The sequence below is a fragment of the Squalius cephalus genome (genome assembly GCF_949319135.1).
Source record: "Squalius cephalus genome assembly, chromosome: 1".
Classification (NCBI taxonomy): Eukaryota; Metazoa; Chordata; class Actinopteri; order Cypriniformes; family Leuciscidae; genus Squalius; species Squalius cephalus.
In genome coordinates this window covers 33,943,432-33,957,069 of record NC_137122.1, presented here as the reverse complement: position 1 = coordinate 33,957,069, position 13,638 = coordinate 33,943,432, and the positions used below count along the sequence as shown (strand labels likewise).

General features: G+C 38.0%; 2 protein-coding genes across 4 annotated transcripts in view; one reads left to right on the top strand and one right to left on the bottom strand.

Moving 5' to 3' along the window:
* The first annotated feature begins 953 nt into the window (after positions 1 to 953).
* ccdc97 (coiled-coil domain containing 97) lies at positions 954 to 5,862 on the top strand. Of its 2 annotated transcripts, none has more exons than XM_079872655.1 (6): positions 954 to 1,350; positions 2,498 to 2,644; positions 2,736 to 3,063; positions 3,864 to 4,103; positions 4,446 to 4,569; positions 5,595 to 5,862. In XM_079872655.1, the coding sequence occupies exons 1-6, from the start codon at positions 1,252 to 1,254 to the stop codon at positions 5,746 to 5,748; spliced, it is 1,092 nt and encodes a 363-aa protein (XP_079728781.1). In that variant the 5' UTR covers positions 954 to 1,251; the 3' UTR covers positions 5,749 to 5,862. The 2 variants fall into 2 exon arrangements, with proteins under 2 accessions (XP_079728781.1, XP_079728780.1); XM_079872654.1 differs by having other exon boundaries at positions 2,495 to 2,644.
* A 1,665-nt stretch (positions 5,863 to 7,527) lies between these two features.
* Positions 7,528 to 13,638, bottom strand: part of llgl1 (LLGL scribble cell polarity complex component 1) — a 39,733-nt gene continuing 33,622 nt past the window's right edge. The window contains exons 17-23 of one of the 2 annotated variants that reach the window (XM_079872320.1): positions 12,165 to 12,448; positions 11,813 to 12,077; positions 11,602 to 11,716; positions 10,967 to 11,043; positions 10,551 to 10,674; positions 10,369 to 10,470; positions 7,528 to 9,136 (exon numbers count right to left, since the gene is read on the bottom strand). In XM_079872320.1, coding sequence (XP_079728446.1) covers positions 10,392 to 10,470; positions 10,551 to 10,674; positions 10,967 to 11,043; positions 11,602 to 11,716; positions 11,813 to 12,077; positions 12,165 to 12,448 — 944 coding nt within the window. In that variant the 3' untranslated portion in view covers positions 7,528 to 9,136; positions 10,369 to 10,391. The remainder of the gene's footprint in view (positions 9,137 to 10,368; positions 10,471 to 10,550; positions 10,675 to 10,966; positions 11,044 to 11,601; positions 11,717 to 11,812; positions 12,078 to 12,164; positions 12,449 to 13,638) is intronic. The other variant, XM_079872321.1, reaches the window with a different exon arrangement.

The window sequence follows — 13,638 nt, the reverse complement described above, 5'->3', positions numbered from 1 at the left end:
CAGTAACGGGAGATGATTTCATGATGTTTTACATTTGCCTCGATGAAACGAATATGCACTGTCCTGCTGTTTTTCATAAGGAGTGTTCGACTTCAGCAGTGAGTGCCGTTGAAGAGACGGCGCTGGCGCTACTTCACTGTGATGTATGCCGTGCCGCAAGAGTAATTTGATAACAGCCATCTGGTGCAGTCAGTGCAGCTTCTTCAGAGCGACTGCACAGGGTCAGATGACAAAACTGATTTACAATTGGCCGAATTCACAGATGACAGCGACCTTGTGTTTCATGTTTATTCTGACACCTTCAGTTTCGCTAATGCTAACAAATCCGTGATTTTATAACAGTGAAAACTCTTTTCATGTAATCTTAATGTTGTGTTTATGAAAATAATTCCGATAAAAGAAAGTATATATAGACCCCATTCTATTGGTATTCAATCAGACATAAGTTAATGGACGTGTCATTCACTCACTCAATCCACCCGTTCCATTTCTGTTCGTCAAATCTTTGTGAAAATTGTGTCTCAGTTGTAGAATCTTTTAAGTCCCTACAAATATTTATCCATGTTAAGAAATATGCTGCAAAAAGGCAGTTGAAGGTGGTAAGACGTTTCTTTTTTTCTTTTGCTAAGTAACGTTATGCTATATAACCATTACCACAGATTTATTAGTAGGCCTGTACACTTTGTTATTTTGGCGACAGGTTAATGTGATGATTTTTATGGGTTATTCAAGACTTACCTGGCTGGTTATTAAACAAGTTCTCAGTAATAATACACCTAATTTTAAAATGATTCTGGTCAGATGATTCAGAAAGCTGTCGCTGTAATTTTTTCTAGATTTCTGACCAGTCAAATGCAAAGCAGTATAATGGAGTGTTGGCGTATGTCGCCATCTACTGGACAATGGTGTATTTCCACAGGTTGAAATAAACGGAACTACCGATCTGAAATGATGTTCCACACGGAACTGATAGTGTGGCTACACTGATAGGCAGAACGTTAGTTACTGTTGTTGTTGTTGTTTTTGTTTTAAATGCAGAACATTTAAAAGGACAAATGTAAAAAGAGTATATTAAGAGGTAGGGATGTCTGTAACATATCCTACTACTACAAATAAAGCCGAGATTATCTTTCCGTACGCATAGTTGCACATTATTTCATTAGCGTTATTTGGCAGAATACAATTTCTCTGTGATATATCGACAGCAGTTAGTGCTAGCACTAAAACTGTCTTCGGAAGTGGAAGACAGAAATGTGGGGAGAAATCGAGCCATGTATCAAACCCAATGAGGGTGAAAACGTGAAGAGCTGCGGTACAGACCAGAGATGGACACACTCTCCAGATCTGCAGGTGAGAGAGAGGGCATCACATTCACTACATGTGCACAGTCATAGTTGTCAAAATGTTTGATATTTTGATTCTTAAGTATTCTAAAGCTTTACTATGTCAAATTCAATTGCAAATTTCAAGATAATCCAAACAAAAGCATAAGATAAAAGATTCACTCCATTTTGACAACATTTTTAAATAATAGTTCATTATTAAAAAATGAAGAAAATGTTATGGGTTATGATAAAAGTCTTGACACATAACTTTGGAACATAACTAGAGATTTATATATTAAATAAAATTTAAAGTCGGCATGACATGGAAATTCATCTTTCTAAATGCATGTTTTTGATCTTATTGTGAATAATTAATCCGTGCATGTTTCTTTTTCTTGACCTTATGTTTAATCAAAATGTAATAATGACTTTTTCACTCCCCGCCCCTTTCTTACAAACAACTGTAAGCTCACATTCAGATCTGTCTCCATCCAATCAACCTATGGACAAAACCAAGACTGCATCCGAAATCACATACTTCCCTACTATATAGTATGCATCTGAAATCGCATGGGCTACTTCCCTTCTATATAGTAGGCGAAAAACAGTACGTGACAAGAGTAGTATATCCGAATTCACAGTACTCATGAAAGTGTAGGCAAAAAGTACCCGGATGACCTACTATTTTTGTTGAGATTCTGCATATGATGGACACGGGAGAGGATTTGTGAATGGCAGTGAAGCATCGCAACTGATGCTGGTAGGTCACTTGATAATGACAGCATGAATGTAGTACGTCTGGATTACATTCATACTACATAGAACATACTTTTTTAGCAGTCACAAAGTACGTGCTTGTTCAAAATAAATACCTACATGTGATTTCGGACGTAGCCCAAGTCCCCATCCTCCATTTTTATCTTTTTTTGATAATCCGTTTTACTCGGATGTACGTCATAGGAAAGAGAAGATCTGTCGCTACTTCTGTAGTTCCGTTACATCGTGATTTTAAATTAAAAATAGAGAGAAAAGTGACAATGAAGACAAGATGCTAGCTTTTCTCACTCAAGTATTTTCATCAAGATGTGCCTATATATTATTATTCTATATTTGTATAATGACCCAAAATGATTCTAACCTCTTGAATCTCTGTGGACGCTCCTCTTTAGCAGAAGACAGCACTGTGGGGAGAAATTGAGCCATGCACTAAACCTAATACATCTGGTAACTGCAATGAACCTGCTCCTCAAGAAAGATGTCCTCGTGAGGCAGATGTTAAGGAGGCCCAAAACACTACAAGCTACTCTCCAAATCTACAGGTGATGTCACCTGTGTTCAGCACATGAACTATACACGCAATATAATTCTGCACATGATTCTTACCCTGTTGCTCCTGCTTGTTTTTCTCAGGATGAGCCATCCAGCTGTCTGAGTGCAATGATCGAGGCTATAGCAGCCAGTGGGAGTCCAGTGAAAAGCCAGCAGCTGGGGGAGCCAGACTTAACTCTGGAGGAGAAGAAGGGGGTTTTGATGGATCAGTACAAATCCAAGCCCTTAGTCTTTCTAGAGCGCTATCAGGCCCATCTGAAGCCAGAGCACATGGACGCTTTCTCACACCTGAGCAGTGACTGCAGGGCGCAGTATTACTGCAAGGAGATTCAGAGACGGGCATCTGGCACAGCAGACCGGACACGGATCCGGAACCATCGATACGCAGCTCTTCGTGCTCTTCAGAAGGGTAAGCACAGGTTGTTTGAAGTGTGTTCCTGAAGGTTGCATAGGGATACTGCCGATAAGATTCTGCCTAATTTCGGCCAAATTCTAACACAGCATCACTTGAACCCTTCACGGAGAAGGCAATCCCCATAACGCATTGCAACAAGTAAAAATACAAGATAGTAAATGATGCAAGATCAATGTTGATTAATTTACTAAAGTCATGATTCATTCAGCACTGAAGAGAATTGATAAATACAGTACACTACAGGTCAAAAGAGTCTAAGATTTTTTTTATGTTTTTGAAAGTATCTTATGCTCATCAAGGCTGCATTTATTTGATCAAAAATACACCAAGTATTGTTATACAATTTAAAATCACTGTTTTCTATTTGAATTTATTGGAAATACTGATGATGGAAAAACTGAATTTTCAGCATCATTACTCCAATCTTCAGTGTCACATGATGCTTTAAAAATCAAATTTGCTGCTTATGAAACATTATTATTATTATTTGAATCAGTGAAAACAGTTTAATACTTTTGTGGATTCAGGATTGTTTGATGGATAGAAAGTTCAAAAGAACCGCATTTAATTGAAATAGGAATAACATGTAACATATGTCGTTACTGTAATCAGTGTAATGCATCATTTCTAAATAATAGTAGTAATATATAAAAAAAAAAAATTCATTTTAAAACGGCAAGAAAAAGAAAAATAGATTTTTAAATAACCCCTCTAGCACTTTGTGAACTTGCTGAAGAAATGCTTATGACAAGAATAGCATGCTTTTTAGTTCCTCAAAAACGTTGTCTCGGCAGAGGGCCAGTACTTCAGCGAGGAGCAGATGCGTGTGCGAGATCCACTGCTGTACGAGCAGTACATCGGACAGTATCTCAGTGAAGAGGACATCCTGCAGCGCTCAGAGGAGGCCATGAGGAACGGCCCAGGGGGACTCGCTGACCTGCTTATCAACTCCTACCAGGAGAAACTCATCCAGAACCGCCTGGAGGAGGAGCAGGAGAGAGAGCAGTGTGCAGTGGAGGAGTCGGATGAGGAAGGTATGAGTCAGAACTCCGATTCCATCTAATTAGTTTGATGGATGATTGTGTGTGATCTGGCATTTGTGGTTTGAGGACACAAATGTGTTTAATGAATGACATGGTTATTACAAGGGAAAGGTTTTTTATTTGGACACTTCCTGTGTCGTCGTAAAACAAATGGCTTAAAAAACACACTAAACGTTTTTTGTTTGTTTGTTATTTTTCATAAAAAAAAATGCTGGAAGTTTTCTGTGATGGGTAGGTTTAGGGATAGAATATACAGTTTGTAAAGTATAAAAACCATTACGCCTATGGAGAGTTCATGTAAACCACATATGCCAGTTTGTGTGTGTGTTTTAGAATGTGAGGAACCCAGACCGGCGGAGTGGGAGCCGACTGTAGAAGAGAAAGCCATGCTGAGGGAGGAGTTCCTGAGTCAAATGCATCAGCGCTTCTTGGATGGAAAAGATGACTTCAACTACAGGTTAAATCAGAGGACTTTCTCATTCTCCAGTTTTACTATCAATTAGGTCTAATTTAATATCAAACTCTGTGCCAAAGCAATATTTATTAATATTATTCTCAATGTCTTTCTCTTCAAATTAGTTGTTAAAGGGATAGTTCACCCAAAAATGAAAATTCACCCTGAAGTCATCCTAGGTGTATATGACATTCTTCTTTTAGACGAATACAATCTGAGTTATATTAAAAAAATGTCCTGGCTCTTTCAAGCTTTATAATGGCAGTGAATGGTTGTTTCTGTTTGAAGTCCATAAAAGTGCATTCATCCATGATAAAAGTGCTCCACACGGCTCTGGGGGGCTAATGAAGTCCAGAAGTGAAGCGATGCGTTTGTGTAAGAAAAATTGTTTTACATTTACATTTATGCATTTATCCAAAGCGACTTAGCGTACATTAGCATTTCAACGGACACATTTTACATTCTTATTCGTTTTAAATATGAAAATATTCATATTTAAAACTTTAGTAAAATAACTAGCTTGGAAATGAACATACGGATTTGACTTAAGTCTAAGTGCGACTTGCGCGAGTAATGTAACGTACTGCTGATATTTACGCTACGCCATGATGCACCACACTACTTCCGACGTCACAAGTTGACTGCGTTTGGCCGGAAGCTAGAATTTTACTTTGTAACATGTTAAATATTAATATTTTTCTTACACAAAAGCATCGCTTCACTTCAGAAGGCCTTTGTTAACCCCCCGGAGCCGTGTGGAACACACTTTTATCGACTTCAAAACAGAAACAGCCATTCACTGCCATTATAAAGCTTGGAAAAGGACATTTTTTAATAAAACTCTGATTGCATTTGTCTGAAAGAAGGAGGTCATATACACCTAGGCTGACTTGAAGGTGAGTAAATCATGGGCTAATTTTCATTTTTGGGTGAACTATCCCTTTAATAATGCTATGTAATGCAAACTGTAGTGTTAATTGCTCTTATATAATCTTATATCTTAAATAACATTGATATTTTCATTGCAGTGAAGTGGATGGGAATCCAGATTTTGATAACCTGGATATCGTAAGCCATGATGCAGAGGAGCGCTACTTTGATGATGATGATGATCAGGTAGAAGAGGAGGACGAAAAAGAAGAAGAAGAGGAGGAGGAGGAGGATGATGATATGATGCAATAGCCCTTCATGTTCAGAATGATTTTCATATTTCTCCTGTTTGATATTTTTGTTTGTGTAGGTTAAATGTGATTATCAACAGTTAATTGTCTTTAATAAAAGAGTACTATTTTTCGAGGTGTAGTTGTGGTCACATTTGAGGAATTCAAGGGTGGGGAAGGGTGTCGGACCCAAATGATGGTCCCGGACCCAAATGATGGTCCCAAATGATGGTCTGACCTTAGAAGACAAGCACTTTCACTTTAATACCACCAGTTATTGTTTTATTTTTTTTAAGTTGCCAGCCAGCATTTGATCATTTTCACCAAAATTTCATGGCCCCCAGAATATTGGAATATTTTGCTGTATGAATATCTGAACATGCAATATATCAAAAGAAATAACAGACCCTCCATTTTATCTTAGCGTCATGCATTCTTTTTTTAATCAACACTTGAATATGGATAAGTTAAAGAGGACATAACATCTTTTTTTTCCCTGTTTAAGTGCTATAATCAGGTCCCCGGTGCATCTACCAACCCAAAAAACGTGAAGTGACAACCCAGTAACTTTGTTTTTGGTAAGCCTTTCTCTGCAAGCATGTCAAAATATAAGCTGATCAGATTTCGCTCCCCTTCTGACATAGGAAGGGGATCTTATTATAATATTACCGCCCCTCAATCTGCACGTTTCCACCCAGGCGCCGCCATTTGGTTTTCGCAAGTGACAACAGTGTAACCAGTTCTAACGCAATGGCAAAAGTTCGAGCAAAGCATGCAAACTGTTCCGTCATTGGCTGCACAGACGAGCACAGAACACTATTTGAACCAACAAAAAAAAAAAAAAAAAATTAACAACTGTCTAATAAAGACCTCAGGGAAATGTTTAACTTTTACACAAGTTAGTTGACATGACATCTGTCGATGAGATGAATCAATGTAACTCCACAACAACTTCATAAATGTATCCACTAACCATTCAGAAACGTCCAGGTGCAGTCTAAAAGTTGCAACCTCTTAGTCTCTCCATAAGGCTTCACTCTGCTACTGGTGGTTATTTCTGAGATTTTGGAATGTGAAATTGTTATTGCTGGAGTATCCTAAACTCGTGTAAAAGATCGACTGTCTTCTGAACTTGGGCGGGAAGCAGCAGCTCATTTGCATTTAAAGGGACACACACACACAACTTTGACAAGCTATATTAAATGATCTGGGGGGTATTTTGAGCTGAAATTTCACATACACATTCTGGGGACACCATTTATTTATTTTACATCTTGTGAAAAGGGGCATGTGTCACCTTTAAAAAATAAAAAAAGAATAAAAAAAAACATTGAGCACAAAGCTGAGAAACGTTCTGTACATCCAGAACGGATTCAGAACGATGATCAAAATCATGCTAATCCCTAGTCTAATCCCCTAATGCTTGCAGAGTCCTATAGCTCGTCCTGGGTCGACATTCCATTCAGTAACATAATATTAGGAAGTTTTTATTTATATTCTGTTTAATGTCAGTTTAATTCTGTTTAATGTTTGATGATCACGTTATTTTAAAAATGCATATGATTACATATATCGCTTGTTTCTGCATCTTTGCATGCCTGTTGATCAGGAGATTGTCATTTGTCAGAAGATATGTAACAGCGCCCCCTACTGTATAACAGTGAAAACACGCAAAGACGGAAAATCCTGTCAATGGCAGGGAAAGAGTTGAATGTATAACATCAATATGGTTATATAATATTTATAATAATAATGGTTTTATCGCTAATTTGAGTACAGAAAACACAGACAATTTAACAAAATATGGAGTAAATACTTTATTAACATTCAAGATTTCATTAGCATTGCAATATCTCAAATTAAAATTCTACACAAGAAAAATAAAAATTAAATACATGTTCACAGGATAGGTGCTGGATGGAAAGTAAAGGTTATGTAAGGCAAAAATATACAAACAAAAATTAAATCAACTACAATTAGTGAGGGCCCTTGGACATAAACCTGGGAATAATGCATGGAGAAATGTGACGATGCGTCAATACCAAGCAAATTGTTTGTGCAGTTTTACAATGTAACTGGAGCCTTTCAATTTAAAGTCATACTTCTAAATGCACACTGACTAACATCTGCATTATCTGATCTGAGCATCCAATTATGTCTGTGCAACACTTGTCCTATAGATTCTTTCCCTTTATTAGCTACACTACCACCTATAGAAGTCATTTCTACTACACAGCTGTCTATACTTGCCCCATAAAATGCAGTGTTAGAAATGCCTAGTTATGTAAATGCCAGTGAAATATCTATAAAATACAAAATACCAACCCTTATAAGCCATAAAAAATTATTCTAAGGAATACTGTGTAAATAGAAAAAGTCATTAGCTCCTTCATAATGTGTTAATACTGTGGCAAAAACAAACTAGTTAGAATTAAAGAGGAGAATACTGAAAGGTTACATACACACCATGTTCCTTCAAATTACACACTTCACAGTTAACTGCCAGAATTACTTACAATGGCAAGTGGTTAAGGGACATTATTTAAAAAAATAAAGATGACTGAATGAAATGAAAATATCTCTATCAAACCCACAGGGTCCATAACTTGAACTTTTCAATAGATTTGTGGTCAGAAACCATCACAGTATCATATATATAGATAAAAAGGCAGGGAAAAGGGGAAAAAGTAAACGCTTCATACAGACTATATACCCTTCTCCTTAGTTAAATGAGCAGGGCACATTAATATGTTTCAGCTTCTAAATGAGTTTTGCCTTGATTATGTTTTAATGGTTATTTTCTGTTGTGCCACAATAAACATAACCTACGTGGAGCAGTTGTTTGCCCTAAAGTACCATTAAGATTCATGAACTTTACTGTAGCAGCCATGTATTCTAGGAAATCAACTGATAAGGTAAAATATAAACTTCTGAATACAAGTATTTCGATTTGATTTAGCATAAGCTAATTAATGGCACACAGTGAGAAGGAGAGGTGACGTGAGAAAAGAGGAATGTTGAAAGACAAACGAAGAAGAAAAACTTCATGGGGTCAGTGCAAGCAGCCCCCCTACCGTCGTACGGACATTGTGCAACACATCTTGGCTGTTTTATCGCCCGATCCCTTTAAAAGTCACCTCTCAAATGTACCATTTTATGGCCCCTCAAAGGAACCAATGGTTGTGGGGAGAGAGAAAAAAAGGAAAGGAAAACTGGAGGAAAGGTGAAGGAGAACAGGATAATAGAATGAATCATTCAGTCTTTTGGCACAGGGGAAAAAAAGTGCAACATTCCCACAGTAAAAACTTGATGAACAATGTTTGGTGCAACTTCCGGAGTCACAAACCGCTCTGTCAAGATCCAATTTGAAGTAATGAGTTCAGCTGATGAGTTTTCATCCATAACTGCTCCTGAAAAGAAACATCTTCATCAAGGCTTAAATACGGATGCAATTATATATAATCACAGGCACTCCTCCAAACACACCGACTGATCTTACGATCACTCAAACCATTCTGCACTGCCAAACGTATCCACAAGGAGGCAAAGAGGTACAATAAAACAAATGTAAAATGGCTATGGCTAAATGAAAGCGCTGGAAAACGTGGTCTGTTCTTAATTTTCTGTACATTTACGGTTCAGATAATAATGCCTAAGGCTTAACTGAGGAGGATGAGAGAGGCAGATGCCCCACTGAGAGCCAGCTTGGAGGAATTTGGACTGCAGGAATCGCAAGAGTGCATGAGAAGCTCTGCGTACATGTACTAACTAGACAAGGAGTGGGATTAAAGGTAAAGCATAAAGTGGTTATTAGCAAACTGGAAACTACTGTAGCATCTAGAAAGTCACAAAGCATGGGACGAGGTGGTGATCTCTGCCAATGAAATACACAACATACGTGTGTGTGTGTGTGTGTGTGTGTGTGTGTGTGTGTGTGTGTGTGTATAAATATATACACCGATTCACTTGACTATTTCCCAACACTAGATATGATTTCTAATTTTAACCAAACAATGATTCATATCAGAGAACAAAAAGATGCACACATTTTATGCTATACTCCTAAAAAAAAAACAAGATTATGAAAACAAATATTTAAAACGAATACATAAGCACCTATTTTACTGGGATTTGTCATGTTTCCCTGACATGTTATCTTAGTAGTTTATGTTATGTATACTTTATAACTCAGATTTTGTTGGGTTCTCTCCTTTTAATAATATTTGTTTTTCTTTTTTTTGTATTTTCTTGTAACTGTAAAGAAAATACATATTGTTTATTATTAACAAAAACATTTTTAATATACTGCTACTGTACTTGTTGAAAAAAGTAGATTGTTAAAAGCCACAGGATTTAGAAAACAAGTGAACTATTGTCGCACAACTAAAAAAAATGCAGTGATGTTAGAAGTACATTTTGTTCCTCCCCTTCACGAAATACACTAACACCACTTTTTTTGCCAACTAAAGTCTAACACAGATCTGCACAATAAATAACTGCCAGGCTCAGCGGGGTGCATGTCCTCAGTCAGACACACCTCCCTTCTGCATCCAATAACAAATCTCCTGTCTACTCTTCACAGACCACAGCGCTCCGCTCACAGACGCTCCACAGGCCTGCTTAAGTGCTAAACGTTCCTCACCTCCAGCTGTCTGCCGGCTCGCCTCAGTTGATGAGAATTCCAGGAGGCCTCCCATCCTCCTCTGTGATGTTCCTGAAGTTATTCTCAGCTTCATCCACAGTCCTAAAGAAGCAAAACATTGAGGGGAACCCAAAATACACTCAACTCAAATAGACCAGAACAGATAAATAAAAGCCGCTCACATTAAGAAGTCCTTGACGTCCTCAACGGTGAGATCGCCAGTGGTGTCCAGAGTGATGTCAGCACTGCTGTTGGGAGAATCCAAGACGGGCGAGGACAAATCGCTCCTCATTTCCTCCAACAGACCTGAGAGAAAGACAGCATATTATCTTGTTTTATGCTTTTTCAGCCTAAGCAATGAAATCATAGTATTTCATGAAATACATGTTCTTGACAGTGCGATTTGTATTGTCACAAAAGGGGTGAGATCATAGTTGAAGAAAAATTAACTGCTGTACAAGTACATAAATTAGACCTCAGTCATAAAAATTCTAATTTCCAGTAAAACAAAACCACACAAATTCTAGTAATTTCAGCTAGTTGAGTGAAGAATGACATATATTTTCCATTTGTCAAGACTTGAGTGCAGACTCGTTACCTTCAGTTTCAACAGACTTGCTCTCTGCTTGTGTCTTGTGCGTTCCATTAGCCTGTGGTGGGAGCGTCGTGCTGGAACTGCAAAAAAAAAAAAGTGCTGAAAAAGCAGAAGTACTATTCTCTGAATATCAGGGACATGACTGATGACTGATCCAACAAAAATTACCCATCTGTAACAACTGTTCAAAGGTTTGGGGTCGGCAAGAGTTAACGTTTTTAAAAGAAGTCTTTTATGCTCACAAAAAATACAGTAAAAACAGTAATACTGTCAAATTTTATTACCATTTAAAATTATTTTAACCTGTTTTGAAATGTGATTTATTACTGAGATGTCAAAGCTGAATTTTCAGCATCATTACTCCAGTCTTCAGTGTCACGTGATCCTTCAGAAATCATTCTGATGTGATGATTTGCTGCTATAGAAACATTTCTTATTATTATCAATGTTGAAAACGGTTTCCACAAAAAATTAATTGCATTTTGTACCTCAAATATCTTCTAACTGGCTGTGACTGACGCCCAGGAGTACAATTTATTATTAATTCAGTGTATGTATATAGAGGTCTATGTTTAGATGGATATTTTGGTGGGGCTGTGGCTGTTTAAACCGTAATTAGTGAAATCTATGTTACTCACCTGTGTGCAGAGAGATCGTGAGGTCGCTCCACATCCATTCGGCACAGTGGCTCTGTGATCACACGAGCTGACAGCGAGAAGCGCTCGTACTCCGAGGGCGAAATCAGGTAGAACCCTGATAAAGTTGAAGGCAATTTAGTTGAACCTCATTCCAGTGGAAAGGATCCGAGCTAGAAATGATTTACAGGCTGTTTGAGAATGAACTACTAACCTTGTCCAGTCTTCGTGAACACACAGGACGCAATGCCACTGATGTCTTCTTTGCGAATGCAGTCATAGCGGACTTGCGGTCTCAGTGCTGGCACACTGAACACGTGGAGGTCACCCAGATTGGTAAGGCACACTAAAGCGTTCTCAGAGTACTCTTCAGAGCTCACGCTGGTGAAGTTCGACAGCGCCACCTTCCGTACTCGACAGCCCTCATGGGCGGTCAACTTGAACTTGGTTTTTGCGCTTACTTTAGGCAGCGTGAAAATCTACACAAAGCAGAAGATAGATTATTCACTTCCAATTTAGCTTTTTACGATCTAGTTAATGGTAGATTTAGTTGTAAATATCCCAACCTTAAACTGCTCTTCAGAAGCGATAAGAACTGAGTGGCTGCCCTGCATGTCTGGAGCTTTGGCCAGATCTCTGGAGACTTCATACGGCTCTGGCAGAGGGGTTCCTCGACCATCCAGCACAGCGATGGACACCACTGGAGCTCTGTGCATGAGCTGGATCTCTTTCCCCAGCAGGGCCTCCACACTCTGCTCAGAGAACTTCTCCTGCGAGGGTACGTCCAGAGCGTATGCGTACACCGAGCCAGAGTTTGTGCCGGCCCACATTGTAGGGCCATGATGCGTTCCTGAGAAACAAAGGAAAAATAATGGTGGTCTATAGCATGCCATAATGAACAGATTATTTTCCATATCAATACATGATTGTCTTAAGAGCCAGGAGTCTTATTTAGAAAAACACAAGCATGATTTGATCTTAATTCAAAAAAATTAATAAATAATAAATAAATAAATGAAAGAGAGAAGGCAAAAGCTGACATGAAAGTGTTATTTGCAGGATTGTAACTACCATAGATTTAGGCCCTGTCCCAAATGGCACACTTCATATGCACTTTAAGTCCACGAGACCGAAGGGTGTCCCATGTGTCATTTTAGGTCACTTCTTCCCAGCAGTCAAAGCGGCGTTACGTCACGAAAGTGCGGACTCGTAGGAAGACAAGTGTTTAGGGTGCCATTTGGGACAGGGCCACTGTTGCTTTTTGCTTGCTTAATTGGGGACAACAATATCATTGATCTGCCTGCATTGACACAATTATATGAGAACTGAACTGAGCTGGACAAATGACATCACTGTTTTCTCCAGAGCGGCTATATATACAGTAGTCAACATTTTAATTGGATCAAAAAAAGCTCATCAAAGTTGTCCTATGACAAGAATGGATATTGTTCAAAATTCATGTATAACTTTGATGAAAGGTTTTGATCCACTTCAAATGTTGACTACTGTATAAATGAACTAAATTAATAAATTTTTGACAACAAAAATGAGCCATCACTGAACTTACTTAAGATGGACTATGACACTATTGTCTTCTAGATCAGCAAAAACAAAAACAAACTCTGTTGCATTAATTTCCTGTTATCAGCTTTGAAAATCTGTATTGTAAAAAGCGCTATATATTTAAAAGTGACTTGACAGGGCCATAAAGGGGTATATGCTCAAGTGTTCAACTGGCATGGGATTTTCAATGACAGATTTTGAAACTTTTGCACTTACCAAATGTTAAACTAAATGTCTCTAAAAGTCTCATTTTATTACTAGACTATGTTTTATAACAGGTCTACTATTGAATAAAAATGATTGAATTGAACACAAGTACTAAAACACAGTGTAATGAATGGCAAGAGCAAGCTGAACAGAATAAGCATATCTTATCTTACTGACAAGTTCTTTTGATCTTTAGACGAACTATCAAAGATGCCACAAATTTTCAACATTGATGAAAATAATGTTTCTTGAGCAGCAAATCATCATATT

Excerpts from the sequence above, each read along its gene's own strand:
- ccdc97 (XM_079872654.1), top strand. The coding sequence starts at position 1,252 with ATGTGGGGAGAAATCGAGCCATGTATCAAACCCAATGAGGGTGAAAAC. Across the intron at positions 2,645-2,735 it reads GCTACTCTCCAAATCTACAG|GATGAGCCATCCAGCTGTCT; the intron begins GTGATGTCACCT and ends TGTTTTTCTCAG. Across the intron at positions 4,570-5,594 it reads AAAGATGACTTCAACTACAG|TGAAGTGGATGGGAATCCAG; the intron begins GTTAAATCAGAG and ends TTTTCATTGCAG.